This window comes from Lontra canadensis, unplaced genomic scaffold (assembly GCF_010015895.1).
Source record: "Lontra canadensis isolate GAN:19392208 unplaced genomic scaffold, GSC_riverotter_1.0 scaffold4, whole genome shotgun sequence".
Taxonomy (NCBI): domain Eukaryota; kingdom Metazoa; phylum Chordata; class Mammalia; order Carnivora; family Mustelidae; genus Lontra; species Lontra canadensis.
In genome coordinates this window covers 43821286-43848897 of record NW_022630998.1, presented here as the reverse complement: position 1 = coordinate 43848897, position 27612 = coordinate 43821286, and the positions used below count along the sequence as shown (strand labels likewise).

General features: G+C 36.0%; 1 protein-coding gene across 5 annotated transcripts in view; it reads right to left on the bottom strand.

Moving 5' to 3' along the window:
• The window catches only part of ADAMTS6 (ADAM metallopeptidase with thrombospondin type 1 motif 6), a 289783-nt gene extending 268903 nt beyond the window's left edge, over positions 1–20880 (bottom strand). For 2 of the 5 annotated variants that reach the window (XM_032849701.1, XM_032849711.1), the window contains exons 1-4: positions 20184–20879; positions 13148–13524; positions 10399–10763; positions 1328–1496 (exon numbers count right to left, since the gene is read on the bottom strand). In XM_032849701.1, coding sequence (XP_032705592.1) covers positions 1328–1496; positions 10399–10763; positions 13148–13244 — 631 coding nt within the window. In that variant the 5' untranslated portion in view covers positions 13245–13524; positions 20184–20879. Of the gene's footprint in view, positions 1–1327; positions 1497–10398; positions 10764–13147; positions 13525–20183 lie in introns of all 5 variants that reach the window. The other 3 variants (XR_004381633.1, XM_032849696.1, XM_032849721.1) reach the window with 3 other exon arrangements.
• Between the last annotated feature and the right edge of the window lie 6732 nt (positions 20881–27612).

Genomic DNA, 27612 nt, shown 5'->3' with positions numbered 1-27612 from the left:
CCAAAGCCCATATTTTTTCTATTATGCCAGATATATCCTCTATTCTGTAAGTTTTTCTAATCTTTAGACTAAACAGCCTCCTAACCCCTCACCTCTAGTGTTGCTTTTCTCTCAGTCAGTCTCCACAGGACTGCCAGGGTTATACTTCTAACACCCAAATCTGATCATGTCATTCCTGCTTAAAACCTTTCTATTGGTTTCCAGCACACTTAGGATAAACAAATTCCTTAATATGGTTTACAAGCCCTTTGTGTCTTGGCCTTCCTTGTCACTTCAGTTTCATCTCTCATGGCCACTCCTCACCCACTATGAAATCCACCCATCCCTCCAGTCCACATTCTAATAACCTGTTCTATGAACTGGCAATGACTGCAATGTGACATTCTCTCTTCTGGTTCAAGACTTTTGTAAATGCTGTTTCTGCTATATGGAACATTCTACCCACTGTTCCCTCTACTTCTTTCTGCACAGCTACCTTCTCATTCTCCATCAGGCCTCAGCTTAGAAGTCACTTCTTCCATGAAGCCTTCTTTGACCATTCATGTCTAGGTTTGCTGTCCCTGCTATATATTTCGATTGTACCCTAATACTTGAATACTACCTTAAGACTCTTCAAATTTTATTCAAGTGTCTAACATCTCACTATTAGCATAAAAACATCAGGCTAACCAGACAGCACAGAGGACTAGGCAACACTTGTGCTTGAAAATTATAACTATTACCTGGATAAAATAGGGTGGGGGTTTTTTCCCCTTCAAAAAAAAATAATTTTACACAGACTTATATTTTAAGAACTTCTCAAAGAGCTTCCAACTATTGATGTGACATCCTTTTTTTTTCCCCAATAAAAAGGAAGGTAGTTTTTTTTTTCTTCTTGTTTTTTTAATTCAGGTATAATTAACATAATTAACATACAGTTATAATAGTTTCAGGTATAGAACATAATGATTCAAAAATTCTATACATTACTCAGTGTTCATCAACACACGTGTGCTCTTAATCCCCTTTATCTATTTTACCCACCCCCACATCCACCCTCCCTCTGGCAACCACCAGTTTGCTCCCTGTAATTAAGAGTCTGGTTTTTTGTTCCTGTCTTCTTTTTTTTTTTTTTTCATTTTTTCTTTATGTTGTTTCTTAAATTTCAAATATGAATGAAGTCATATGGTATTTGGATAGGTGACATCTTTTAAGAGGACTCTGAGCATTATCATTCTAATTACTCAAATTCCTATTGACTTTTATTATTAACCTTTCCATAGGTGTCAGAAGAAAGACAGTGGCAATACAACACAATACACTTTGTAAAAGCCACACACTCACTCACCTGAAACCCCACAATGAGAGTGATCATACAGATGTCGTTGCTGGAGGGTAGACTTTTTGTAAATAACATGAGGATGACCATTTTCATAACTAAAATGTGTGGAATCCTCTGTGGTATTCTTTAATGGTTCAATAAAATATTCTTCATCTTCTGTAGCAATAACGCCATGCTAAAAGAAGAAGGAGAAAAGAATTTACCAAGAAGAATCATTTTAAAAGTCAATTATCATTGCCAAGAGTCAAAAATAAGTTGATACCTCTCCAAAAAGAGGTTAAAACACATGTTAATAGAAATTCAGTCAATTATCTGTACCCAGCAAAACATTATATGAATTTATCTATATCTTAAAGAGGATTTTTAAATTCTTCTACATGCCATACATGTCTTGTACTAAGCATGTCACATACATTATTTCCTCCAATCTTCCGCAAAACTGTGAGGTAGCAGAGATTGCCATGTGCTCGCTAAGACTTGTTTCCTTTCCAAATTGTGCACACAGCTTAACTACATCCTCTGTGTTTAGGGATAGCTCTATAATTAAGTTTTGGCCAATAGAAAACGAGAAGAATACTATATACCACTTTTAAGCTCATCTCTTGAAAACCTTCCCAAAGAAAATACTCTCTCTGAAAAACTACCTAGGGGAGGCAGAAGCTGAAAGAGAAATAATCTGTGTCCCTGAATGACTTCATGGAGAGCTGCCCAGAATAGACACTGATACAAAGGAGAAATAATTTTCTATTGTGATAAACAATGGACATTTTAAAGTTCATGTCATACCAATTAATATGTCCTTGATTGATATATATCCTATTTATCTCCATTTTGCAGACGAAGTAACAGACTCAGAGCTTAAGAACTTCCCCAACATTACATAGAGATAAATGAAGGAACTGCAATTCACATAAAACTCTGCTCTTATTCATATGATATATTCCTCATACCTATTCACATAGCGGAGTGTTAGCTCAACTATAGTCCTTTTTAAACCTTTCTCTAGCCCAAATGGAGTAGCTTCAACCTTCTTTTGAGCTCCAACAGAGCTTATTATTGGTATCATTTATTTTTAATTAATGTCTCACTTTTTTGCTACCTCTCAAGTCTGGAAGCTATATTTACATTTGGTATAACTTTTCAACTGCACGTTTTATCTCCCTAACTATACTATTTGCTTTTTTTAAGCAAATGTTTCATAAATCTTTTTAATGTTTAATGTTTCATAAATCTTTTTATTGGTTATAACTATAGAAAGTGTTTCATATGTAGTATGAACACCAAATAAAAGTTGGTAGACTTAAAGAAATGAGAAAGTAAAAGTTATCTGCATTAGAAATAAGAACTTCCATACTGGTCTATTAGTGTTTCTTAAATACAGCACATGTGAGGACTGCTCCAGCTAATTTATGCTGTAACACTGGGTGAAACACAAACTCTCTTGGTGTATTTCCTCAGCTGGAAAAATGAAAGGGTTGGTGTAAATTAGTGGTTTTAAAACAGCACTCTGGGGAGCCCTAAGGGTTCCAGGGAAGTGCCCTCAAGGGACTGCCCCAGACAACAAAGGGAGACCTATAGGGCTTAGATTCCTGCACTTAGCAATCAGCTGTGCTTTTATTAATCTATGTAGTACTTTTTCTACATAACATTTCATTTGAGAAAAAGGTCTTGCTGCTTAAAAAAAAATGCTGAAAATCTCTGGTCTGGATAATCTCTAAGGTCCCTTTGAATCTAAATCTCTATGATTCTGTTTAGGGAAATTAATGTTAAGTACCACATGCTTGAAAAGAAAGATAAAACATAATCAGAGGTGCTCTAACTTATAGGTGAAGTTGGCAAGCACCTACACTAAATGAACTAAAGAATGCAAAAAAAACAAAAAAGCAAGCCTTAGTCACTTCACATTATTTTGCCATTGTCTGCTTTACTTTAAGGATATAAGTCCCTAAATTAAATGCAAATACTGACAGGAATAACATAATATGCCATTAACACAGTCTAATACCCGAACATGAATTATTCCACCAGGAAGAGTAACAATGTGATCACAAACTGAGCATGGTCTTACAGAAAAGAGGGCATGTGTAAGAAGTTTCGGTAAGAGAGAACTATAAGAAGTGAGGTAATGAGTACTGCCCAGAAAGATAGAGCACTAAAGTCATATCTTGCTAACCTGTGGGCAGAAGGATGTTGAAAGGTCCCAGACAAGAAGTTCAGGTTGCTGGGGGAAAACAGAGTCAGTAGCTTGGTAAGTAAATAAAATCTCTAATTTCAAATATGGAAAGACTCTGGAAAAAAAATCCAGAAATTTTAAGAGTTAGGTACTCTGTAAGATATTTGTACACATTTTCTCACTTATTCTTATTAGCTCTCTGAAGTAAGTACTACTATCATCTCTACTTTGCAGGTGAGAAATACAGACTAAGCAAAGTTAAGCAACCAATTCTTCAATTGACTTTGGAGTTTAGATTATTAGGCAGTATATTATTATCCCTTTATCCTCTGAGAGTTGTTTCTGACTTTATTTATTCTTTCACTGAGGATGTTCTGAGTGCCTACCAAATGTAAGTACTATTCTAGCTGGTGGGGATACAGTAGTAAACAAAACCAACTCTGGCTCTATGATGGAGCTTATATTCTGGTGGGAGGACCTAGATAAGAGGGATTCATTCATTAGATAAATGATCAATCTGGCAATGTTAAGTGTTAAGGAAAAAAAAAGCAGTTTAAGAGGACAGAAACTAATCAGAAGTGAGAGAATTACATACTGTTTATGATGGTCAGGGACAGCCTCTCTAATAAAGTGATATTTGTACAGAAACCTGAACAAAATGAAGGAGCAGGTCAGACAGGTATCCTGTGAAAGAGCAGATCAGACAGTGGGAATGGCAACAAAGGCAATGAGGTATGAGCACACATACAGTATTTGAGAAAGAGCAAGGAGCTAGTGGAGCTAGAGTGAAGAAGGGGGAAAATTATTACGAAATTAGAAAAGTGCTGGAGGGTAGATGATGGAGAGCCAGAAATCTGCACATGCCTAGCAAGAGCCCTGCTCTCCCTCACTTCCTTCTGCACCTCCACTCACCTCTACACAGTGTGCCTCAGGCCATCAGGATGAAAACCATCATGCCCCCTTTCCCTGACATGCCAATCCCTACAAGAAGCCCAAGACCCATCCCCTGGATTCAATTCCCCCTATGGCTATGTGCATCATGTTTTCTGATTCCATCCCCTAACTCTCCCCTTTCACCATTTAAAACATTTCCCTTGTGCCTTCTCAAACTCACGCTCAGCCTCATTTGTGAATGTTCACTTCATCTTGCTCAAACACCTGGGTCTCTCTAAATGACACTCTTTCTTCCCTGCAATCCTCTGGAATGGTAGATTTCTGTTTTCTTTCCTATATGTCTCCTATTGGACCAGGAGGGAGGGGAAGTGTCCATGTGAGTCACTGCCATTTTTAAACAATTCTCACTCTCTCCTTCCTCTAAAACAAACAACAACAACAAAAACCACAAAAACCCCTGCCAGCTTCCAATCTCATGCCATCACCAGCTCCCTCTGCTATTGCAGTTACTAATAAGCCATAGGCACTTTCCTCATTCATTCAAGATTTAACTGCTGGATCACTGTCATTCTCTGCAATACTATTCCTGAAATAATTGTTGATTTCACTATCTTAAGTCACCAGTTCTTAAAATGTATGTGTGTGTGTGTGTTCTGGATCCCTTTAGAAATCTAGTGGGGATGAAGCCTAGGGACTACTTCTAAGAATAATATTTTAAATATAGAAAAAATATATAGGATTATAAAGAAAACTGTTGTACTGAAATACCATTATCAAAGTATTTTTAAAAATGTAATGTAAGAATGCATGTGGCTTTTTCCAACACTTTAAATAAAAAGATCTGCAGTGGAGCTAATAACTATTATAATTTTACAATGGTGATTAACATAAATAATATTTTGAAGAACCTGCAAAACTGTAAAATGACATGAAAATATCTATAATTTCTATTGGAGTCAGCTATTACCTTATTGGTTCGTTATCTATATTCATAATTGAAGGAACTGTTAAATTTCATTAAGAATTAGTAAAGATAGGGGCGCCTGGGTGGCTCAGTGGGCTAAAGCCTCTGCCTTCAGCCCAGGTCACAATCCCAGGGTCCTGGGATCCAGCCCCGCATCAGGCTCTCTGCTCAGCGGGGAGCTTGCTTCCTCTTCTCTCTCTGCCTGCCTCTCTGCCTGCTTGTGACCTCTGTCTGCCATATAAATAAATAAAATCTTAAAAAAAAAAAAAAAGAATTAGTAAAGATAAAGATGTCATTTGTCTCCATTCCAGTTCACAAACCCCCTGAATTTCATTCACGCACCCCAGGTTAAGGACTACAGATATAGATGGTTCCTTCAACTCCTGCCCTCTCAATCCCTTGACCTGCTCTCCATCAAATATCTTGTCATTCATTTTATCTTAAGCCCATATCCATAGTCAAACCCTAGAGTTCAGTATTTTCAATGCTTGCAACCCTGTCAAAATCTCAATTTCAAGTATCCCATTCTTCTAGGACTATCCCTCTAGTATCCCAACTCTAAGAGATAGTTCTTTTACACCCACTAAGACCTCAGGATTCTACCATCTTTTCATTATACTCCACCTACTTCATGTCCTCACTCCCTCCTAATCCATCTTCAGTTCCACCTTCAATTCCCTTGCTCTTTTCTTCCTTCACAGAATTTATTTGATAAACCACAACTCTGATCAAACCAGTTTTGATCCTCTGGGCCTGCAACCTTGCAGCTTCATTTAGACCAAGAAAAACACATCGAGATGCTGACTAGTCTCACTTTAAATTCATAACCATAATCTCAACAATGTCCTTAATGCTTCACAGCTATTTTACTACATTTCTCTAATACATTCAGTATCCTGTTCTCCTGGATAAATATTCCATACTTTCTTGTCTCCTCTTAATCCCTAATGACTCATCTTGCCATCTTCCGTTCCAATAAACATCATATAACCTCCTGCAAACTCCTACAACCCAAATATCTGCCCACCTGCACCTCATGATCATATAACCATTTTTATTTCCTCTTTTATGGATGAACTTGAGAAACTTTCCTTTTCTCTACATAATCATTCCCTCTTTATCAAATAAAACAAAACCTCGTCTGATTCCACTCTGCCTATAGCAACTGATCATTTACTTTTTCAAAAAAGTCTTTAAAATAATTATCTATGTCCTCTTTTCTCCCATTGCTTTTCAAACCTACTCCAATCAGGTTTTTGCCTATATTCCATATGCCACCATGACTTCAGCACTGCTTGTCAAGGTCACCAATAACCTCCTCATTGATAAATCCAATGGCCAGTTTTCAGTCCTCTTATTTTGACTTGGCAGCATTTTTCTCTTGAAAAAAATGCTTCCTTTTCTTAGCTTCTAGGATATTTGTCTGGTTTTCCTTTAACTTTCTTACCTCATTATCCTTTGCTATCTCTTCATCATCTTTCTGACCTCCCTAACCTCCTGAAGTGCCCAAAGGCTCAGTTCCTTAAACCTCTTTTTTTTTTTAATCTCTTCTTTATTCTCTCGATATTCCCTCACCCCAAGCAATTTCATATAATCTCCTGGCTTTAAATGTCATCTATATATTAACGATTCCCAATTTTATAACTCCATGATTCATATCCCTCTCCTGAATTTCAGACTTGCATATCCAATATGTTATACAACATATCAAGTTTAACAAGTCCAACTGAATTTAAGATATACACTGACCCATTGTACGGTCCTCCTCCAGGTTTTCCATCTCAGTTAATACCTGAGTCTTTCTTATCTCAACTCATGGCTGCTTTCTTCTAGTTGTCCAGGCCTCAAGCTTGGAGTCATCATTGATTTGATCCTGTGTCTTCTAAAATCTACCATCTGGCCACAGTTCTCTTTCCAACCTCACCTTCCATTACACTCCCTTTCTTTCATGAGTTCCAGCCAGGGCAGTCTTCTTGCTGTCTCCCAAACACTCTTAGCTCACATCTTCATACTTAAAGATTTCCACCTGGAAATCCTTTCCTTCAGATGTCAGCTTACCTTCCTCATTTTCCTTAGGTCTTCACTCAGTATTTTTTCCTTCTTAGAACTTATCATTATCCAACGTACTGTGATTTTTATTTATTTATCTGATTGTGTATATCCTCCACGAGAATGCAAGCTTTGTGATGACAAGAATTTCTCTTTTGTTTAGTGTTGTACTCCTAGCACCTAGATCAGTGCCTATTATATGATCGGTACTTATAAATATTTGGTGAATGGAAGAGTGAATAAGGGAAAATGTAGAAAGGCAACTGTGGACATAACTAAGAAATAAGAACAAAATGTAAAAAAAGGAACAATTAAAAAGGAAAATCTCTTGAAAATTAGAAGTATGACTGCTTGTAATTTTTAAATCAGTTGAAGGAAAAGAAAGCAAAATTGGAGAGATCTCATAGAACTTAGAACAAAACAGAAAAAGAAGGAAAAAGAGAAAGACAAGGGAAGTAAAGAACTAATTACAAAAAGGCAGGGGTAGGGAACAGGAAGAGAAATTAAGGAAATAATTTATTGAATTTCTCCAAGCTGAAGGTGTGTCTTTAAGTTGAAAGCAACCATTAAATATCAAATAAGGATAAGGAAGGAAGAGCCACAGCTTAGGACATTATTATAAACTTCTTAAAATAGAAAGGATAAAGAGAAGATCATATCACTTTCATTGAGGAAAAATCATAGGAAAGAAAAAGAAAAGAACAAGAAGCAGACTGCTTCCCAAAATTCTCCCAAAATTAATCAGTGATAATTTTTTTAAAGATCCTTAAATCATTCCCTAAGACATAAATTCGTACTTATAAATTTGATGCCCCATATTTCCCTTTCCCAATTCCACCATCCATGGTTTTGAAGGAAAATGATTTTTTTAAAATATTTTATTTATTTATTTGACAGAGACAGAGACAGCGAGAGAGGGAATACAAGTAGGGGAGTGGGAGAGGGAGAAGCAGAAGCAGGCTTCCTGCTGAGCAGGGAGCCTGATGTGGGGCTCAATCCAGGACCCTGGGATCATGACCTGAGCCACCCAGGTGCCCCTGATTTTTGAAACCAGAATTCCACATCCAGCTAAATTATTAACCAAATTTGAGGGCAACATAAAGTAACTTTCAAAAAGGTAAGGATTCAGAAATTTTACTTCTCAGACACATTTTCTGGCATAATTACTTGAAGATATTCTCCAATAAAACCAGGATGTAAACTCAGAAAGAGGAAGATGCAGAACTAACCAGGAAAAAAGAATCTCAATATGAGAGATGTACAACAGCTCAAGAAATTAACGAACAGACTGGAAGAAAAAAAGTGCCTCCAAGGAATGGAATATATTCCAAGCAATAGATACAAAGACTAAGGAAATGGATAATACTGATCATTTGGCTAAAAAAAATTTGATTTTTTTCACAATAAGACAAAATAACAGTAATTAGAAACTCCAGAAATACAAAACCTGGATAAGAAAGCCATGGTTAAATATAAAGCAAACTAAAATGTGACATTATTTTGAATAAGAGACAAACAGTAATATTAGGAAGTCTTTGAATGGGACAAGGGTTGAAATACTGAAACAATGGGTGAGAAAATAGGATTAGAAAACACTAATTATCTCTACATTTACATTATTTACAACTAGAAACAGAATTGGTTAAAAGGGCCTTTGAAGGGTGCCTGGCTGGCTCAATTGGTAGAGTCAATTGAGCTTGATCTCAGGATTGTGAGTTCAAGCCCCACATCAGGTGTGGAGCCGACTTAAGAAGGGGGGGGGCACTTCAAAAAGTGGGATTTTTAGAAAAGTTGTTTACATTTTACATTTGATTAAAAATGAAACATAAAACAAAATAAGAATAGATGCAGGAGTTACTAAGTGTGGTGGGCAAAAGTGTGATGAGGAACAGAGTATTTACATAGTCTCAAAGTATCTGCTCACAAATTCATTATTAGTTGCCAAGGAGAAAACAGTAATTTCAGTGGGCAAACCTGGCAAACCATATCTTAAGTAGCCAAAGGTAGTCAACATGGGCCATGCAGTTTCAATAGGAAGCAAAGTAAAACAAAAAGGTGTTAAAAAATAGAGGGAAAGAGAGCAAGAGTCAGAACGTCTTAATAAAGGAGAAAAAATAGGGGCACCTGGGTGGCTCAGTGGGTTAAGCCTCTGCCTTCAGCTCAAGTTATAATCTCAGGGTCCTGGGATCAAGCCCCACATGGGGCTCTCTGCTCAGCAGGGAGCCTGCTTCCCCCTCTCTCTCTGACTGCCTCTCTGCCTGCTTGTGATCTCTCTCTCTGTCAAATAAATAAATAAAATCTTTAAAAATAAATAAATAAAGGATAAAGAATAGATGGGTGACACTCCGCTATCCCCTTAGATGTAGAAGAGTATCCAAACTTAGATGGCAGTGCTGATGACTGGGAACAGTATTTTTCTATCATATTTAATAGCAAGTGTCATTTTAATATACGAGAAGTTTCAATACAGATTTATTTTGGATTATTCTTTTCTTTTTTTTAAAGACTTCATTTATTTATTTGACAGACAGAGATCACAAGTAGGCAGAGAGGCAGGCAGAGAGGGGTGTGGGAAGCAGGCTCCCTGCTGAGCAGAAAGCCCGATGCGGGGCTCTATCCCGTGACCCGGTACCATGACCCGAGCCGAAGGCAGAGACCCCAACCCACTGAGCCACCCAGGCACCCCTATTTTGGATTATTCTTATTCCAAAAAATCTGTTTTATATATAAAGCCCAACACCATTTACAGAGAAACTAGCAATCAATGTACTCAATTTATTCTACAAATAATATATGGTTCTAAAAATTATTCTTTGAAGAGTTAATGGAAACACTATCAAAGGGCTATCAAAAGCAAAGACAGCAGAAATAACAAAAAAATTTAGACTATTATCTTCCTTTCTTAACCCAACTCTGTATATTCCTAATGGGAGGAAAGACATTTACATTGTGAATTTATTTCCCCATCAGAAACTAAAAATTATAACATCTACTTACCAACCCAATACAGTTGCTTAAAGCCACTTTAGTTGTACTACGTTGATCTTGCAAGTATCCTGTGTAATGACAGTTGTCTAAAAAATCATGTTTCCACTGGGGTCCATCTTTCCCCCAATATTCTACTGTAAAATGTTTGGACACGAAATCTGTGTTGAGAGTCAAGTTTAGGTGAAAGTGCTTGCCATAGGCTGAAAGTTTAAAAAATAACTTAGATACTGCCTGCTGTGGATCGATAGGGTCCATACTCCGTCTTCTCCTGGAGTGTTTATCATTTTTCACAGTAAAGCTGAGAAAAGCTCCATTTTGATCAACCCTTATTGGAATAGTTAGCTGGTAGTGTTCTAGATAAGTCAGGAATTCCTCTTTGAAATCACAAGGCAGAGAATCCAGAAAAAACACATGGAAGAAAAAAAAAATTTAACAGAACGAAGAAGTAGCAGTATAAACAACAAAAACTATATCAGCATCATTATATGTGAGATATAAATAAAAACTGTTATATTAAACAAAATGAAGCTTAAAATCTAATGATGAATTAAGTTCCAATTGTTCCTCAAAATAGGATTATTTTAAAATTAGTTTGAAAGACTGTTTTTTGTTTACATTTATTTCTTACTGGATTCTAAAAGCTAAATTCTTATAGGAAACAGGAATATTTTATAGTGAAATAAAAAACAGTGAAAAGTACACATATTTAAAATAATAGAATTTAGCTCAGATAAAATGTTTGTTAAAGTTATCCAAAGGAGTTAATATTGAATTTCTACAGCCTTGTAGAAATATTTTTTAAATTGTCAGTTGGAATGGAAAATACAGAAGCCATTTCGGAAAGCAGTCTGGCAGTTCCTCAGAAGGTTGAACATGGAACTACCATTGGACCCAGCAATTCCACTCCTAGGTATTTACCTGAGAAAACACATATCCACACAAAAAGTTGTACATGACTGTTCATAGCAGCATTATTCATAATAGCCAAAATGGAGAAATAATCTGAATGTTTATCAACTGATGAATGAATAAATAAAATGTGGTATATTCACACAATGGAATATTATTCAACACAAAACTGATACATGTATGACATAAATGAAACTTCATAATAACTGCCTTCATTATTAAAGCTCATTATCTAACATTCTAAGAACATTATGCAACGTGAAAGGAGTCAATCACAAAAGACCACATAGTATGTGATTTGTTTTGTGGGAAATATTCAGAATAGGAAAATCTCAAGACAGAAGTAGATTAAGGCTGTTTAGGGCTGGGGTGGAGAGTGGTTTGGAGAGAATTTGGGAGTGATTGTTAATGGGCACAGGGTTTCTTTAGGGGTGTTGAAATGTTCTAAAATTGATTGTGGTGATGGTTGCATAACTCTGCAAATATACTATAAACCATTGAATGGCGCACTTTATATAAGTAAATCATATCATATATTTATTGTATCTCAATAAAGCTGTTTAAAAAATCTTAGATTGACAAAAAATTTCAAGTATTATTACACATATTTTCCTCATTTATGTATACTTAATAGTTCCAATCTACCTTCTTAACCACATCTTCCTTTAGTGAGGTTTACCACTAAGGGAAACCAAATGTCTGTCCATTGCCTCACTGTCTATACATGGAGTTCACCCACAAATATAAACTCCCATGAGAGTATGACCAAATAGAAATAAATTAAAAGACAGTATTTATTTCATCTCTTATAAGTAAGAGTTCATACTAAATGCTACAGCTTTATTAATAAACTTTGAGAGCCACATTGTATACATACAGACTTCTAGACATATACATCAACATAGAAAGGCTTGAAAGTTTGGCTCATCCACACCAAAAAATTACTGGGTACCAAACATTCATGGGAGGGCAATCAAAAAAGACACTTTAATAAATCTATAAAGATTGGCCATGTCCATTGAAAACAAAATGTCATTCGCTCCATGGATCTCTGTTAAGATCTTTTCTATAATATAAAGTTCAATTCTATATGGCATCTGGTTTCAATTCTGTGGTGGCTCAGTCTGTTAAGCTTCTGCCTTCAGCTCAGGTCATGATCCCGGAGTCCTGGGATCAAGCCCCCCATGGGGCTTCCTACTCAGTGGGGAACCTGTTTCTCCCTGTCCTCCCAACCCATTTTCTCTATTGCTATCTCTATCTCTCTCTCTCTCTCAAATAAACAAATGAAATCTTAAAAATAAATAAATAAATAAAGTTCAATTCTATGGATTCAAATTAGGAACCCGTGGATTAGAGTTTGAAAAGTTGTACTTCTTACCTCTCTTACTCTTTTACTCAGATTCTAGTTCTTATATCAGAATTCTTAAGCTTGGAAAGTATTTTTATCACTTAGCCTCCATATTAGAGGGACCTTGTATCAGAATATGTCTAGTTTTTTGCTCTTTTATAGCATAAACCCTTGGATTCCTTTTGAACATGACCTTGCCTGTAACTCTTAGCAATAAATGAGCTTGTTAAAGTTTAGGATTCAAAATAAGAGGTCTGGGTCTATCATCTAAGAAAGATCAGTCAACTGTAAAATATACTAGATGTTAAATACTAGTATAACAAGTTAGACTACTTAGAACCCTCAAGATTTATGAAACTAGCACTCTATTGGTACAGTGGGCCTCCACTTCTATCACGACATATCCCAGAGAAAACATTCACCCAAACTAAACATTCAAAATCTTTTCTCATCAAATTAATAGCAGTATTTTTTGGTCATTTTCACAAGCAGGACTCCTACCTTGAGAACTGTATGAAAGCCTGTGGTCACTATGAAATTCCGATGAAGCCATGATGAGGCTCAAAATCCAGGTCAACGTCTTCCACAAAATTTCCATAATTTAGAAAACTGGATGATTTTTTTGGAGGGCTACCTATGTGCTAGAGAGTCAATACCATACCAAAATCGAAGCATAACAATTTTATTTCTGTAAAATTTCTTGCAAATTAATTATTAGATGTTCCACTGTTCAACAGGTACTTTTTTCCAACATCCCATACTTTCTTCTGTATCTGGATTCATTTTTTCAATCCAAAAGGAAACAAAAGAATGATGGTAAAATTTTCACAAGCAAAGCATTTGACTGATTAGTTACTAAAGTATGGCCATTTTTTAACCTAGAAAAACAAACAAACAAAATTTATGTTAAATGAAAAATACTGATGCATGTTTATCAAAAGACAAAAAATACAGTATGATTTAATATAGTTAAATTACACTATTTTGTTCTTTATAGTCTAAAAACATTCACAAGACTAAACAATCAGAAACCTAAATGGTAAGCAGGATAATGCCAGAGCTACTTAATAATCAAAGAAAGAATCTAAAGTGAAATCATAAAAATTATTTTTTTAAGCTTTGAAGAAAAAATGTGTGGGTACAGTGACTAACCTCCTTTCGATAAAATAAAAGGTAGAGTGACTTCACAACCAAAATTCATTTTATGTAAGGGATAAATAGTATATATTCCCATTCCTTGACGTGCTTTTTAGAACACTCATATTCAAGATTGATTTGTTGCTATACAAGACACTTATTATTTTTTCTTAGAGTATATCTGCAAATACAGAGTGACACTTAGCAGCGGTCTGTGAACACTCAGACACTAGCACAAAATAAACTTCTAAAAATTTAAGCCATATTTACCTTACCCCTTGATTTTATCTGTGTTATATGACTTAAAAAGGAACACTTATGAGACAACTTCACCTATCTAGAATGAAAATAAAGGAAGTTCATTTTCTGAAAAAGAAAATTTTTAAAAATTCATTTCAGGTATCACAACAGATTTCCTGTCCTATCTCATGCACTTTCTTTTCAACTCACAACCTAACTCACAGTCCATGAATTTACATTTCGTACCAAATGCTAGCATATGTGACTACCTGATTTCCCAGCACATAGTACTTTGGAAGAAAAGAGCAAAGGAACTAAGAAACTACATCACTAACAGCACAAAAACGAAGAAAAAGAAAGACAAACTAGAAATTAGTGGCAGAACCCCAAAGTAATACAGTTTGGGGTACAGGCAAATGGCCCTTAAATAGTCTGACAGTTCCTATAGTGTTATAGCTCAATATTTGATATTCAAAACACTGCCTGAGTCAGGAATAAAAGATTCAATTGTTTTTAATAATATAACTAATTACTAGTACACAAAAAGTACTAGAAAGATTTTCATTCCACATTCCTAATGTATGGGATTAAATAATAAATGTTTACATATATGTTGGTCAAAAAAATGAGTAAATGAATGAATAAATACTGATTAAAAGAAAATCACTTTAGGCATATAAGAGGATATTCGTAGTTGATTGAAAAATTAATTTATGTGGAATACTTCATTCCCTATGGTGCTAAAAATGTTGGTTATTACAACAAATAAAACAACTACAATCATTTAAAATTTCTTCCATCCAAAAACTAATTTATTAATCAACAAATATGATTTACTATGTTCTTAAAATGCTGTTATGAGGCTACAGAAAAGATTAACACAATCCTTGCCATTTGAGAGTTCATAATCTAAGCAAGAAAGAAAAAAAATTCAAGGCAGACTGACATTTGCCATAATAAAATTATGAAATGGCATTGAGGAGATCAGATGAGGGAAATGACTTCTGAATTAGAGAAGGATAGATCAAGAAAATCTTATTTAAAAAGTGGCATTTGAGATAGGCCCTGGAAGATGAACACAATTTCACAGTTCAAATCAATGGGAGCAATCACTGCAAATTAAAGACATATATTCTACAAAGTCTAGATGGGAAGGAAAAAATAGAAAGTCATTTCAGTAATAATAATGTTTGGTTCCTATGGAGAAGACCAACAGGTAATATCTAGAAAGTTAGTTTAAGGTCAGACCAAAAATGAAGAGAATTTTAAATATATGTTACTTCTTTTAGTATTCACAACAATCTTATAAAGTGGATATTATTGCTGCTATGTCAGGCAGCTTCTAGGATGGCCCCAATGAGCCTGCCTCCTGATATCCACACATTTGCATAATTACCTTCCCTTGAGTAACTTGAAAAATGTTACCAATAAAGTGTTGAGAAAATGTCATGTCAATGATTATATTATAAAAAATTCTGATTTCTATCTTACTAGTAGACTCTCTCCCTTTTGGTTTTGATGAAGCCAGCTGTCATATAAAAGGGCTCACATGGCAAGCAACTGAGAGCAGCCTTCCAATAACCACTAACAAGGAACTAAGGCCCTCAGTGTAATGGCCTTTGAGAACTGAACCCTGCCCACTAATATGTGAGTTTAGAAGCAGATCCCTCACAAGTCGAGCGTTCTTTGGTGACCAGAGCCCTTGCCAACATCTTGATTGCAGCCTCATGAAAGACCCTGAAGCACAGAACATAGCTACACCAAGCCCAGTTTCCTGAATCAGAGAACTGTGAGATAATAAATGTATGTTCTTTTAAGCCACTAAGTTTATGGTGACTATTTTTTTTGCAAGAATTGATAACAATACGGCTCCCAATTTACATATAAGACAGTTGAAGCTCATAGTGGTCACAAAGCTAGAAAATAGCAGAGCCAAGAATCATACAGAAGGCTCTCTGACTCTTAAGTCTAAATTCCTTCTACCATATCATACTTCCAGTTTAAGGCACTCTAATTTGAATATTCAATAGTAGACCCATGTAACCACTGTCAAATAATATGATCATAATAAATGGTTAAATTAATTAATGTGAATAGTTTTAAGCAACTTTACATAATAATTGTTTCATCTCAAAATTATTTCTACAATAATTTTGATTTAGTTAAGACATATGCTTACTCAGGCAAAAATCTATAAAGAGATTAAGTCACACCATTAGTCAATAACTAACTAAAGGAAAGAATCCTGTTATCTTTATTCCTAACCTACTTACATACAGTGTCCATATTCCAAAACTTCCCATGAGATATTAAAATGTAACTGTCACTTCATAAACAAGATTCACTCTCCAGATGGTTTGAGTGTTTTGCATAATAATGTCTGACATTAAATGAGTCCCATATATGCCTTAATCTTCCTCTAAAGAAGAACATTTAATTAACACATTTGAGTTCCTTTTCTATTAGCGGTGATATATTTGTATGACTCCTTCATCCTTTTTTCCCATTTTCCTGGGCTCTGAAACTAATGACAAACTTAAAGTTGTCTGGGTTTAGGGAACACCTATTTTCTCCCAAGAAATTTCCTACTCTTCAGTTTTGTAAACTTCACTCTTAAAATTATCACCACTGTCCAGTAAACGCCCAAATTAAGTAAACAAGTACCACTGAGAGAAAAAAGTAATATGTAACTACTTGGCCAGAAGTAGACTAACATTTGATTTAAGAACTTGTAGTAAAAAGTGGTATTGGTACATAATAGAAAGAGAGGGACCTTTAAAAAAGTTAAACCAAACCTTGTTTCCACCACTAGCTACAGTATCTGGCACATGGGCATGCAATAAATTTGAGTTTCTTTCTCCTTCCTCACACCCATCCTCACTCCCCACTTTTTTCTCAATCTTCTGGAGCCAGTGAAGAAACTTTAATAAGTAAATGAGTTGACCGAAGTCAACTAAAATCAACAACTAACATAACAACCTCTCTTAGTTACCTACACAATAAAAATGAATAGTTAACCTACTTTCTGACACCTGCTAGAGAGGTTAATCTGGATATTATAAAGAAATGTATATAAACACTGACTTTTTCAAATATAGTTTCCATAATTCAAACTAACATTAAAATATTACATAACTATTCATAAATCATCATGTATTAACTCTTTATATTGTATAGGAGTAGCATTATTACGTTGTGGAAAGGACAAAGGCTTGGAGTTCTGGCTTGACTCCAAGTTACTTAACCTCTCTGAATATGTTTCCTCATCAATAAAACCAAGATAATGGTATCTACCTCACAAAGACTTGTCAATTAAATCAGATTACACATGATGTAAAATGTCCGCACACTTCACTTTAATGACTAAGGAAATATTAACCCCCCCTCCTTATCTTATTCATAAGGAGTATGATACTTTTCAAAGGGTTTCCTTAAAAAATAGTTTCATGTTCTTGCATTTCATGCAAAATGTGGAATAGTTAAATATGATGATAGGAATCAATCAATAACATTGTATTGTCTTTAGAGCAAATAATAAAGAATGTAGGTCATGATAATTGGGCTTAGAAATATTTTAAATTTAAAAATTCCATTTTCTTTTATTTCACATATGCTTTTTTTCCAAATACAAATGTACCAGCCAGTAAAGTTAAGGGATTATTTACCTCCTTCCATGGATCAAAGGTACACTAGCTAAGTGGAAATAAGATCAGACAACTTGCTCTACAGTTACTGCCTCAGTAGTTTCCCTGGTTGAAGGGTTCTTACTTGTCTTTTTCCTTTATCATCTTTACTTCCTACTCAAGTGATCTGGGAGTAGCCAAGGTAATAATTTCCTCTCATGAACTATTATTATGGAGCTAAAGAACATGTATAACATCCTACTCAACTTCTTTCATCCATCTTAACTCTGGTTCTTTATTTTAAGGCTGATTTGGTCTTCAGAGGAAGCAACAATACTCTGTTCCCTTCAAGTATTTAATTTCTATATGTGAAAATTAACTTCTCATTTCATTTTCCATTTATTCTCTCAACAAACATTTAGAGTCACCTACTATATGCCAAGGACACTACTAGGCTATAAGTACAAAGGTTTCCAGATCATTTATAAACTTTGTGAGATTAGTGTCCCAAGGTATAATTGAAAACACTCAAAACTCACCTATCAAGAAGAGCAAATGAGCCCAAAGCAAACATACAAAACATCATTCTACAAAAATCAAGCTCCAAATTACATATATTCCCAAACTGTTTTTTCCAGATGGCAAGTATAATACACTATCTGTATTATAACTTCTCTGTTGAAAAGCAGAAACACCTTTTTCTTCTGAGGCGATTACAAAATGTTGATAATCAACTGTCTTTTGGTAGAACCAAGAGAACTATCCACCTCTTCTGGCTTTTCTTCCTCTCCTAAGAATGTGTTATTAATTTTCTTAATATGTTAACTCTCTTTATTTTCTCATAAAACTCACACACAGGGTAGGATTTGGCATAGAGACCCATCCTAAACCACTAGTAGCTACTAGTGGTCGCTAAGGAAATGAAGAGGAAGTGGTAAGAGTAGACAAGAGTAGAAATTAATCTTACACATATTGGCCCAGACATGAAAAGTATTAAAATATTTCAGGTCTTGAGGTCAGAGGTTTTTCCCCTTGAGCATCACAAAAATATTAGTACAACACGACAGATTTTTTTTTGCTGCCATTTGTGGCAGATGAATGCATTTGATTTGTTTGAAATCAAGTTATTTGCCTCTATATGCTATTCTATAGAAATCCAAAACACCAATGATCACACTTAAGCACAAAATCAACATTAACCAGAACTGTAGTTACCACTTTGGTGAAACACAGGAAAACAATTATTTCCAAAATTAATTTTCCCAATTTCCTTCAAATACACCAGTTTTACATTACATTTCTTTCCCTGTCATGAATTTAAAAAACTGTCATTTCTACATTTTAGTCTAATCAATATAAGCTATAAAAGGGAAGAAAGAAAAGTAAACTACCAGAAGAAATTTGAATATAAAAGAATATGTTGAAAATCACACTCCAGTGTCTTTTTAAAAGTTCCAAGCAATGGTTCAGTTTCCCCTTTCCTCCTCCATTCTGCACTCCGCCCCCCCATCCAACTTCGCCCAGACAGAGGGTAATAGTCTGAGCTGCCCTGGTTGAGTTGATCCTAAAGTTAACATTCAGCAGCCCATTTCCAGACAGCAGCGCTAAATCTATTTGGATAAAACGCGTGTGACCCAGACAGTTGGCATTTGGCCCAAACGCGTTGCACCGGCAGCTCAAATAAAAACAAGAGTAAGAAACTCACTCTCTTGTTCCCTCTCAGTGCGCTTTTTCACTCTCTTTGCCTCTAGTACAACAAGGAAAGAAATTACCAAAGACAGGAATTGTAGTACACATTATCAGAAGGCAGCTTTCCAAAAACCCCTCTGGCACTTCAACTGCCCCCCCCCCCACAACAATCCCTGAACTTTGATCCCATATACCATATACACAGACATACCCAGATATTCAAGGCTCCGGAGGGTTATGAGTCTAGCACGTCGTCCCAAGTGGCCAAAAGTAAATCAAAAACACACGCTTCCATCTCTTTGATTAGCCTATTAAAAGCTTAACATATCCTAGAGCATTGGGGCTATAGCTAGCACATTAATTCTGCCCTCTGAGCCCAGGCATAAAATATGCACTTGTCTGACTACTTAAGACACTGACATGAAACTATAAAATGCAGGTTTTTCTTTAAGAAAACTAGAAATCAGTTTAAAATACACATCATTATTACCTTCCCGATTACTATTTGGTGATAGTTAAAAGACCACAATAACCATAATCAAGTCATATTTCACAAAACATGTCTATTCGTATAATAGACGTGTATTTTTTGCATCATAAAATACTTGCAAGACCCAGATTTCTCCAACCCCCGACTAGTCTGGAGTTAAAAAGATTTCTATCTGTAAAATGAGTTCAGTCAAGCTCACTCATTGCCATTAAAAACACACACACACGCACATGCACACATACACACACAGAGAGAAAAAGTTTTCTACGCGTTATTCAGAAGACAAGCAAAGCACAAGTTTTAATTAAAAAAAAAAAAGCAAAAACGGTTTCACTGAATATTGTTAAGTCTTCCTTACCGTTTTCATCTTCAAATTCTGATAAAAAGTAAGTTTCAAACAATAGAGATTGCACTGGACGACTCACGTACTCTCTCCCCTCTCTCTCTCTCTTTTTTTTTCTGCCCCCCTTTGCAAAGCCACAGCAGTCAGTTACTTATTCTGCAGCCAGAATAAAACCCTATAGTCTGGCTAAACCGGGCTTTAGAGAACGGACTTTGCGATTTGGCAATAAAAGAGATGCCATCAACACATCCAGGCTACCATCCAGAGATGCTGCCTTTGCAAATCCCCTTTCTCTCTCGACCCCCCCTCTGCAAAAAAAAAAAAAAAAAAGGAAAGGAAAAAAAGAAAGAAGGAAGGGGAAAAAAAGGCTTATTGGGGGTGGAAGTGGTGCCCTCTCTTCCTGGACAGCTTAGTGCCTTTGCTATGCAAATAACATGTGAAGAGCATCAAAGGGTATCAAGAGAAAAGAAGACAAGAGGAGCAGGAAGGGCAGCAAAGTTTTGTTGAAGTAGCCCTAGATCTCACTACCGGCCCCCAGCCAACTTGAATTGCAGCAGGAGAAAATTTTGGCAGCTTTTCCTCGGAGGCAGAGCACACTGACGTCAGTCTGCAGATGTGCCGGGCTGCGTCGGGTGCGCATGTGTCCTGGGTCGTCACGTGGAGGGGGAGGGGAGGTAGAGGTACAATCAGGGTAACCAACTACCAGCCATTCAGAAGGGCTTAGACAATGTCAACTTTTCCACCCTGTGAATGAGAGAGATTCTGGCCCTTCTAAACTCAGTCCCCTACCCCACTCCGCCTCTTTTTCTTCCTCCTCCTCTTTTTAGAAATTCTAGCCTGGTTTGTGATTATTTGTTTCTTGGAAAAAGGAACGGGGAGGGAGAGGATGAATGACTTCAGATGAATTAATGTCACTGTTAAGATCGCTGGTGTCCTTCTCCGTGTATTTTTTTAAGTCCACGCAACAAAAATAGTAAGAGTTACACATAAAGTGTCCTTAAGGAAACTTACAGCAAACTTAGATCAGTGGCATATTTCAAGACTCAGTAGCTACATGTGCATAAAATGCCTGTGTTTTTTCAATATACCTCAACAAGTAAAATTGCCACCAACAGGGAGAGTAGACTAAAGTAAACTAAGACCAGCACATTTTCCATCTGATTACCGACTTCAGGTTATGTGGGGCTTTAAAAGAAGGGGGGAAAAAAAGTGGGGGAGGAGGAAGAAAGAGAGGCTTGCATTATTTCCAGATGAGGGTGAGACTGGCTGGTGTTTTAAAGTGCAACCGGGGAAAGCTACAAATGGAGTGTATTTTTTTAAGTCAGTACATTGAATGAAACCTCAATGACTGTCCAAATGAAAATAAATCCAAAGTCAGACCCCCAAAAAAGGGAGAGAAAAAAAAAAACCAGGAACCCTGCTGCGATCTCAAGATAAACAAACAAAACCTCAAAACTGGTTCTTCAAGCTTCCCAATTCCACCCTCCGTCCCACCCCCACATCTCCATATACACCAGCTGCTAGTACACACTTTAAAGGATAAAACACCACTAAAACGTAGCACTTTCACTTTCATTTGCTGGGAGAAAGCCATTGGCATTAAACTGTGGGGGAAATGCCCAAATATGTTTTCCATGTCCTAAAGCAAGCAAACAAAAGTCTGGCACACAAATCGGAAACAGGAAAAAATGTGAAAATAGCTCAGCACAAATGTTGCCTTTCAGCGGTGTAATCTGCTGCATCATTTATCTGTCTCTATGGTTGAGTGTAGGGTAGGAAGAGGTTTAAGAGTTTCCGAAGCTGGGGGGGACACGGGTTGGGGGGGCGGGGTATTGACGCCTTGAAATTCCAGTCGGTAGTTAACGCCAAGTCAATTTCCGATGGCCAGAACCAGAAAGGGGAATTGGACCGGAGGGAAGGGGGTGGGGAGGAGGACGTTTCTGAATACCCGCTCTTAAGTTTCAAGCTTCTGCTAACATTATTGCTCATTTGACATTTTTTTTTTCTTCCTACACCGGAGGTAGTAGGTGTAATTCTTCTGGTGAATACATGAATAGTTGGCTAAAATAAGGCATGAATCAGACTGAGAATGTCCAAGAATACAGTTATTTCCATTCTTTTTCTGAGGGTTGAAGGGGAAAGCTTTTGTCTATAGTCTATAATACTCATCTTGACCTTAATCAATAGTATTTGGCTCAATGCCATTTAAAAAGTAGAAATACGTCCTGTGGTTGGCATTGACAGTTTTAAATAAGGAGGATTCATATAGAGATAGATAGGTGATATATTATAAATAGATAGATAGATGTATTTGATTTAAGATACATGGATGACCAATCCCCTAGCAATAACTGTAAACACAAAAAACAAGAGTGGGCACAGAACTGTTTTTGCATGAAACCACACTTTAAGTAGTTGTGAACTTTATCCTTAATTTTAAAAACCTGGTATTAGATAGATACTGCCAGCACAGGAAACTAAAGTTAAGGTGTAAATAGGATCATCTCTACACGTTATCTGAAAAGTTTTTACTCTCAACTAAGACAAACTGCCCTAGGAAGTATTAACACTGTAAAGGAAAGGAGCCTATTCCAGGAGAAATGGACATTGGCTAATTACTTATTCAAACAGTGCCATCCTGCGTCTAAAAAGAGTAATGAAAATTTCCAAAAGATTCCTTTTCTCCTCCAAATGTCTGAGTTAAGGAAAAAAAAAAAAAAAACAGTATGAGAAAGGGAAAAACATTATTAGCATGAGAAATGAAGTGTCAGTTTAGCTTTATATGTGCGTGCATGTGTGTGTACAAGTAACTGCATTACAGAAAATTCAAACACGTATGTAAGTAGACAAATAGTATAATGAACCCCAAAATATATATGATCCAGGTTTAACAGGTGTCAACACATGAAGAATTTTTTCCCATTATTTGCTCCACTCCCCTGGATGATCTTGAAGCCAATCCCAGATAACATTTCATTGCATCCATTAAATACTTACCTATGTTTCCAAAATATAAGGACAAAAAAATAATAACCATGACTATACCACTATTTCTCTTAAAACATTAGTATTTCCAGAGTGCCTGGGAGGCTCAGTTGATTAAGTGTCTGCCTTCGGCTCGGGTCAAGATCCTAGAGTTCTGGGATCCAGCACCATGTTGGGCTCCCTGCTAAGCAGGAAACCTGCTTCTCCCTCTCCCATTCCCCCTGCTTGTGTTCCCTCTCTCACTGTGTCTCTCTCTGTCAAATAAATAAATAAAATCTTTTAAAAAATTAATATTTCCTTAATTTCAGCAAATATCAGATGTCCTCAAATGTCAACAAAGGCCTAAAACACTGTTTTTTTGGAATCAGGATCTACATATTGCATTAGATTGATCAATCTCTTATGTCTAACTCTTTTTATTGAAGTAGAATATTCACACAGAAAAGTACATACATATATAAATGAGGAAAAATGTTCAGTCTAACAATTTTTCATAAAGTGAACTTGCCCATGTAACCATGTGACCATGTAACTCTTATAACCTATCATTTGCCCCTTGTTTCTTTTTTACCTTACAATATAAATGCCATAATAATGTCTTGGGATCTTAGCATATATAGCACTTCTGTTAACATGGAAATGTTTTAGTGCAATACCCATGCATTAATTCCTAATTGAATTATTTGAAACAAATTTAAATTAATCCCTGAATGAATTTAAGGTGCAGCAGAATTCTTTTAAAGCTTTATAATGACTAGTCTTTACTCTTTGAAAAATTTTCTCTACAGTTTTTCATTTCTTTCTCTAAGAAATGAAGATCATAGACAGAGTAGAGTTGATAGCAAATTCCCTACTTACACCTAAAAAAAAGCTTTGCTAGTAGTCTCCAGAAGTCTTAATAAACCAAAGTACACAGAGCCCTTTCAGGAATGGGATAAATGGAAAATTGGGAGAGAAAGGAATTTGTATGTATGCACGCACACATGTCTATCTGATGTATGTATGTATGTATTTCAGAAATTGAAAAAGAAGAAAAAAAAAAAAAAGCAAAGGCAGAAGAGCTTGAGAGCCCAAGACTAAGGATTGAAGAAATTTTAGAGGTAAGAACAGACTTTTAACCTGCAGTTTTTAGCGTGTTAGCATGTAAATTAGATTTAATTATTTTATTTTTATTTTTAACTTAGATTTTAGGCAGTTAACATATAATGCAATATTGGGTTTCTGGAGTAGAATTCAGTGATTCATGTATGTATGTATTGTATATATTCATGTATTGTATGTATTCATGTACATACAATACCCAGTGCTCATCACAAGTGCCCTCCTTAATACCCATCACCCATCTAGCCCATCCCCTATGCACCTCCCTCCATCAATCTTCAGTTTGTTCTCTATTGTTAAGAGTCTCTTATGGCTTGTTTCCCTCTCTCCTATTTTTCTTTTCCCCCTTCCCATATATTCATCTATTTTCTTTCTTAAATTCCACATGTGAGTGAGATCATATGGTATCTGTCTTTCTCTGACAGACTTATTCCACTTAGCATAATACACTCTAGCTCCATCCTTGTCATTGCAAATGGCAAGATTTCATTCTTTTTTATGGCTGAGTAATGTTCCACTGTATATAAATACTGCATCTTCTTTATCTATTCATTGGTAGATAGACATAGATTTAATTTTTTAGGTAAAAACCAAGAATTTTTAAAAGATTTTTTAAAATTTATTTATTCATGAGAGACAGAGAGAGAAGCAGAGGTAGAGAGAGAAGCAGGCTCCCCATGAAGCAGGGAGCCCAATGCAGGACTTGATCCCAGGACCCTGGGATGATGACCTGAGCTGAGGGCAAACACTTAACCAACTGAGCCACCCAGGTGCCCCATAAAACCAAGGAATTTCTTAAAATTAGACTGTTTGCTTGTATTTGTAGAAAAATGAAATGAATTCTGATTTCACGTTGGTTTGGAATTACTAAATTGGACTAAATCTACAATTGTCAACATGAATAAATTATGTAACATTAAGTTGAAACACTGCAATAGCTATATTGATTCAAACTGGGATAGGATGTACATAATATGGTACAATTTATATAAACGTATATATATATATATATATATATATAATATGTATTTCAAACTTACAAAAGCATTCACAGGAAGAATATAGTCTCTTGAAGATCATAGTTACCTGGGGAAGAGAGAAAAGAATAGGACTAAGGAGGAGCACAAAGTGGCATCAACTAAAACTATGAATTTTATTTGAAAAACAAAACAACTAGAATTATCATAAAATGATAAAAATCTGCTAATTCAAGGTAATGAATATCTATTATTTTGATCTGTATTGTGGGAATAATTTACAATTTTACAAAAACAAAGGAAATTACCATTTCTTTAAGATTTTATTTATTTGAGAGAGAGAGAGCATAAGCAGTGGAGGGAGCGGGGACAAAGGACTAAGAGAGAGAGGGAGCAGACTCTCTGCAGGGAGCCCAATGTGGGGCTTAATCCCAGGACCTGAGTTCATGACCTGAGCTGAAGACAGATACTTAACTGACTGAGTTACTTAACAGATTACTGTTACTTGTTATTACAGTTAATCTGGCAATTTCAGAAATTTCACAGTGCCAAAACAGTTTTAACTACTTACTATTTTCTTCTTTATTTACTTTTCTTATTTACTTTTTTATTAGAGTATGAGATTAATAGCAGAAAGAAAAAAACATATTGAAAAGTATAATTAATGATTTATAACCATACTATACAAAGAATATCTAACATTCAAAATGGAGAAGATGAAGCCAAAGCATACCACTGAGGTAAAAACATAAACCCCAATATGCTAATAACAATTAGCATTGTGCAAAAGGCTAAGGAGTATAAAAATATAAGGTTCCTTTTCTCAATAAATTCACAAACTGGAAAACAAGATTAAAGTGTGATAAGGGAAAATGCAATAAATTACATCATTTAGTGATATATATTGTTAATGCTTTGTGCTCCAAATCGGAGAGAACACAGTGAAGTCTAAATAAGGATTTTTCCGACATCCATGTTGCCAGTCAGTTGTTCAATTTTGTGGTTCTTTCCTTGAACTCACAGCAGCATTCAGTTCATTTATGACTCCCAACTTCTGGAAATGTTGTAATTTCTTCCCGTAGGTTGTCACACTGTACTCTTCTAGTTTTCCTATTTCCCCAATGGTACTTCCTCCTTCCCTTCTAAATTACTAAATATTAAAACGCCCAGGAGTCCTGATACCCATTCTATTCTTTATCAACTAATTTTTCCTTTAATTAATGTATGCATTCCAATGACTTTATTTTTTTTTTTTTTAAGATTTTATTTATTTGACACAGAGTGAAAGATCACAAGTAGGCAGAGAGGCAGGCAGAGAGAGAGGGGGAAGCAGGCTCCTTGCCGAGCAGAGTGCCTGATGTGGGCCTGATCCCAGGACCCTGAGATTATGACCTGGGCCAAAGGCAGAGGCTTAATCTACTGAGCCACCCAGGTGCCTCTTTCCAATGACTTTAAAGACCATTTATATGCCAAAGCTTGTTAAAGATTCATTTATTTATTTATTTATTTTAGAGAGCAAGAGCTTGAGCAGAGGGATGGGCAGGGGGAGAGAAGAAGGCTCCCACACAGAGCCCAACTCAGGAGTCAATCTCAGGACTCTGAGGTCATGACCTGAGCGGAAATCAAGAGTTAGATGCTTAACCAACTGAGCCACTAAAGCACCCTGGGATAACAATGACTCCTATATCTAAATGAACTTCATGTGACATAAACAGAAATCAACAAGTTTGTCTTTTCCGTGTAGAAAATGGAACTCCAATGCTCTAAGTCTCTAGTCAGTATGGTTTTTTCAGCCCACTTTTCAGTTTCTTAACACGTATTCTACATATGATGTGCAGAGTTCTACATATAATGTGCAAAGTTTTGGTGGGAAAAATACGGAGAAGTGTGTTTATTTCATCTTAGAAATCAGAATTCCTCTCTGCTGCAGTCCAAATGTTTGTGTCCCTCTCAAAATTCATATGTTGAAATCCTAACGCCCAATATGATGGTAGTAGGAGGTAGAGCTTTTGGGAGATGGTTAAGTCAGAAGGGTAGAACCCTCATAAATGGAATTAATGTTCTTATAAATGAGATTTATGAGATCCCTCACCCCTTCCACCATGTGAGGACATAGTGGAAAGGTACTGGCGAGGAACCACAAAGAAGACCCTCACCTGACCATGCTGGCATCCTGATATCAAATTTCCAGGCTCCACAACTGTGACCAAAAAAAAAAAAAAAATGTTCTTTATAAGTACCCAGTTTGTGGTATTTTGTTAGAACAGCCTGAACAGACCAAGACACTCTCTTCTTTACTGTTAAAACATTTTTAAAAATATTTATTCTCTATTGTGAAGTGTCTCTAAAGTCTTTTTACCAGTACAATTTTTAACTGGGAT